This window comes from Oryzias melastigma, linkage group LG8 (assembly GCF_002922805.2).
Source record: "Oryzias melastigma strain HK-1 linkage group LG8, ASM292280v2, whole genome shotgun sequence".
Classification (NCBI taxonomy): Eukaryota; Metazoa; Chordata; class Actinopteri; order Beloniformes; family Adrianichthyidae; genus Oryzias; species Oryzias melastigma.
In genome coordinates this window covers 2688430-2691707 of record NC_050519.1, presented here as the reverse complement: position 1 = coordinate 2691707, position 3278 = coordinate 2688430, and the positions used below count along the sequence as shown (strand labels likewise).

The window sequence follows — 3278 nt, the reverse complement described above, 5'->3', positions numbered from 1 at the left end:
TAGATTGTGAATGCATTTCTAAACAAACAAACTCAAAACTGAATTGAATCGAATTGAATTGAGTGGATCGAAATAATCTAAAAACGTCAGAATTGAATCGATTGTTCTGCAAATGATCGACGATACTCAGCTCTGGTGTTTATGTTCATGTTTGTGCAAGAAGCTTTTGAAAGAGCTACTTTACTGCTTGCACAGTGACGGCAGGGATTAGAGCTAAACTGCTAAAAGTAGCTTTTCAAAGAAAAAAATAAAAAGATATGTCACTCTAAATCTGATTTAAACTTCTGGAAAAACACAGCTGCAGGATTCCCGGAAGGATAAAGGCTCAAAAAGATGAATTTCCTTTCAGTTTGGATCACAGAAGTTTCGATCATTGTGTCAGGTTTTTATCTATTAAGTTAAAATCCAGAAAAAACAGTTGTTTCTTGAGTGAAATGATGGGGAAACTATGATGACTTTCCGTTCTCTCTTGTTGCAGTCCACCAGTAACGTGTGGATGACCCACGCAGAGATGGAGTCTCTGAATGCCGCCACCAAGCCCCCGGTGAGTGCTGCACTGCCGTCCCGTCTGACAGATTCCCCTCTTTTAATTTTGAAATATCTCTGTCCGTTTGAAGAATGTTGCTTGTCTCGTCTGTTCCAAATCACGTTGATGATGAGTCTCTCCCCTTCCTCCTCTTCTCTCTGTATTTTCTTGTTTCTCGTGTCTCTGTGGGCTCAGGTCATAGTGTTGAGCATCTTCGTTTCTCCCCGTGTTTGCTGTTTCAGTGTGATCTGCTTCCGACTAATTACCCGTTCACTAACACGCTGTTCCTCACTTTTGTCCTCCTTTCCTGCTGCTGCTGTTACTTCTCCCTCATTTGCTTCTCCTCCATCATCTTCCCTTCCGTCCACCCCGCTTCCCCTTCCCTCACCACCTCCACCTCACCCTCTCCGGCTCCGTTTCGCTCTCTCTGCCTCCTCCTCTCTCTGTCTCTTTTCCAGGAGCTGAAAGAATTCAGCTGGGATCAGGTAAGGATCAGCCGCAGCTTTGAAAGAGTCAGAAAGTGCTGAGTGTTTTTCACTTCTTCATCTGTAGTGAGACGGCTTGTAAGTGAGTCATGAGCGCTTTGAGATCCCAGCCAAGCCGAGCATGAATCAGCAACAATCATCTGGGCTTGTCCCTTCCAGATACTGGCCTATGGTGATATGAATCACGAGTGGGTGGGCAACGAATGGCTGCCCAGTCTGGGCCTGCCGCAGTATCGCAGCTATTTCATGGAGTCCCTGGTGGATGCCCGAATGCTGGACCACCTGACCAAGAAGGAGTTGCGAGGACAGCTGAAGATGGTGGACAGTTTCCACAGGTCGGCTTCAGGACACCGTCTCCAAATCTGATGAACACCAGTCTCTTTATCAATGCTGTGAGTGAAGACAGCTTCTGTGAACCTGCTTGACCTTTTGCAGGGTCAGCATGCACTACGGCATCATGTGCCTGAAGCGCCTGAACTATGATCGCAAGGAGCTGGAAAGGAGGAGAGAAGAGAGCGTCCACCAGAACAAAGGTGACCTTTTCCACTTCTTTACCTGTTTTTGCTTCAGAGGTTTGAAAAATGTATCAATTTGACAGTTTTATCTTTGAAAGAAAACTCTAAAATGTGTCATTGTTTACTCACTGGAATAATTGAAGAAATTGTTTTCTTGTTGCACCAACAAAGGTAGCTTTGATTCAGTTCTTTGGTGGAATTGCAGAAAAACAGTGATTGGTTGTTTTTCTTATCAAAATTTCTCTTCTTTTTGCCAATAATTTTAAGTTGAAGTATCAACACTGAATGAAAAATTAAATCCCAACAAGCTCCAACGTGGCACGAAGTCAGTTTCACAGATAAAGTCTTTAATAAGTTAAATGTTCTGTGCTACAACAGCTCCAACTACAGTTAAAAAAAACAACTGAGTTCAAGTGTCTGATTTACAGTGATACCAATGACAAGAATAAACAGCTATTATTACATAAAAAGTCAGAAATATTTGAAAAAAATCCTAGAAAATGATTTATTTACAAGAAATTGACCAATAAAAATCAGGCACCACATAATCATTAAAGAGAAAAATGCACAAAAATGATGGTGATCAAATAAAAGTTAAAGTTTTCCTTTAATTAGCATAACTGGTGTTTGTGTAATCAGTTTTCTCAGCAGTTTAGAAACAAACGTGTTAAAGCTAAAAGCTTCAACATAAACGTTTGAGGTTCACATGACAGGAAGCAAAAGGACAAAAACAACCTTCAGAGACGTTCAACTCTAACGTTTATCAGTGTCAGCTAACGTTATAAATTACAGTTTGATCCAAAGATGAGTTCATGTGAAATGATCTAGGAGGACACCGCTGATGAGAGCGCTTCATAAAACTGTCGCGCTGGAATTCGCCACCAGGCATTTTGACAAACCACAAAGCGTCTTTTGTGTCAACATCAACTCTTTGTTTACAGAAACAAAAAATGAAGCAGAACACGATAAGAGGGGCGGTCCTTGTGGTGAAACACGGAGGGCGCTGCTTTGTTGGGTCTTAGATCTATGCAGAATATTGACCCAGCACCCGAACAGAACCGCTAAAGCCGTCTTTGAGCTCCGATCTAGGTCCTGTGGAAGGAACAGAAACATGTCATTGGGAGACTCGGGGGAGATTTCTCTCAGACCTAATTGGATAAAAATCATGTTTTAGGTGTTTTCAACATGTTCTTGTGGCATTTTTCTCATAATGGAGGATAAATATTAAGAAAATTAATCTTAAAATTGCATTTCTGAATATTTCTTTATTCAAATCATTATGAATCAGGAGCAGACGGAAAAAATGTGTTGAAAAAAGATCGTAGATGTGACAGAAAATTCCCTTGGAGGACACAAGTTCCGAGTTCTCAGCAAAGGAAAGGCAAATTTCTTGTAAAATCCTGTTGCTCTGCAGAAACTATGTCACAAAAACAGCACAAGTATGTGGATTTTGGCTAAAAACGGCTTAATTATGAATAAAATGCAATTGGAAACGCATTGAAATAAGATGAAAAATGATTAGATTGAACTTTAAAAGGCTGTACATGAAAATGTAAAATTAAGAGAACCATCATGTAGTTTTAGGTTCAGCAAGATAAACCAAACTGCACAACAAAAGTTATTTTCTTAGACTGAGCCCTGACTTTTCTGCAGATCCTAACACGTTTTTGCTGAATTTGAAATAAAAATAAAAAACCTTTGTATTGCAATGTGTGGTAATAGAGGTTTCCCCTTTTTGGTGTTCATGTGAGC

The 3278-nt window shown here is 40.4% G+C and overlaps 1 protein-coding gene across 8 annotated transcripts in view; it reads left to right on the top strand.

Moving 5' to 3' along the window:
* Window positions 1–3278, top strand: part of ppfia3 (PTPRF interacting protein alpha 3) — a gene marked incomplete at its 5' end in the record, with an annotated part of 31740 nt that overhangs the window by 18035 nt on the left and 10427 nt on the right. For 2 of the 8 annotated variants that reach the window (XR_002919176.2, XM_024271588.2), the window contains 4 exon segments: window positions 479–544; window positions 985–1011; window positions 1171–1346; window positions 1447–1544. Coding sequence is in view for 5 of the 8 variants with exons in the window: in XM_024271588.2 (XP_024127356.1) it covers window positions 479–544; window positions 985–1011; window positions 1171–1346; window positions 1447–1544 (367 nt within the window). 8 annotated transcript variants of the gene reach the window in all.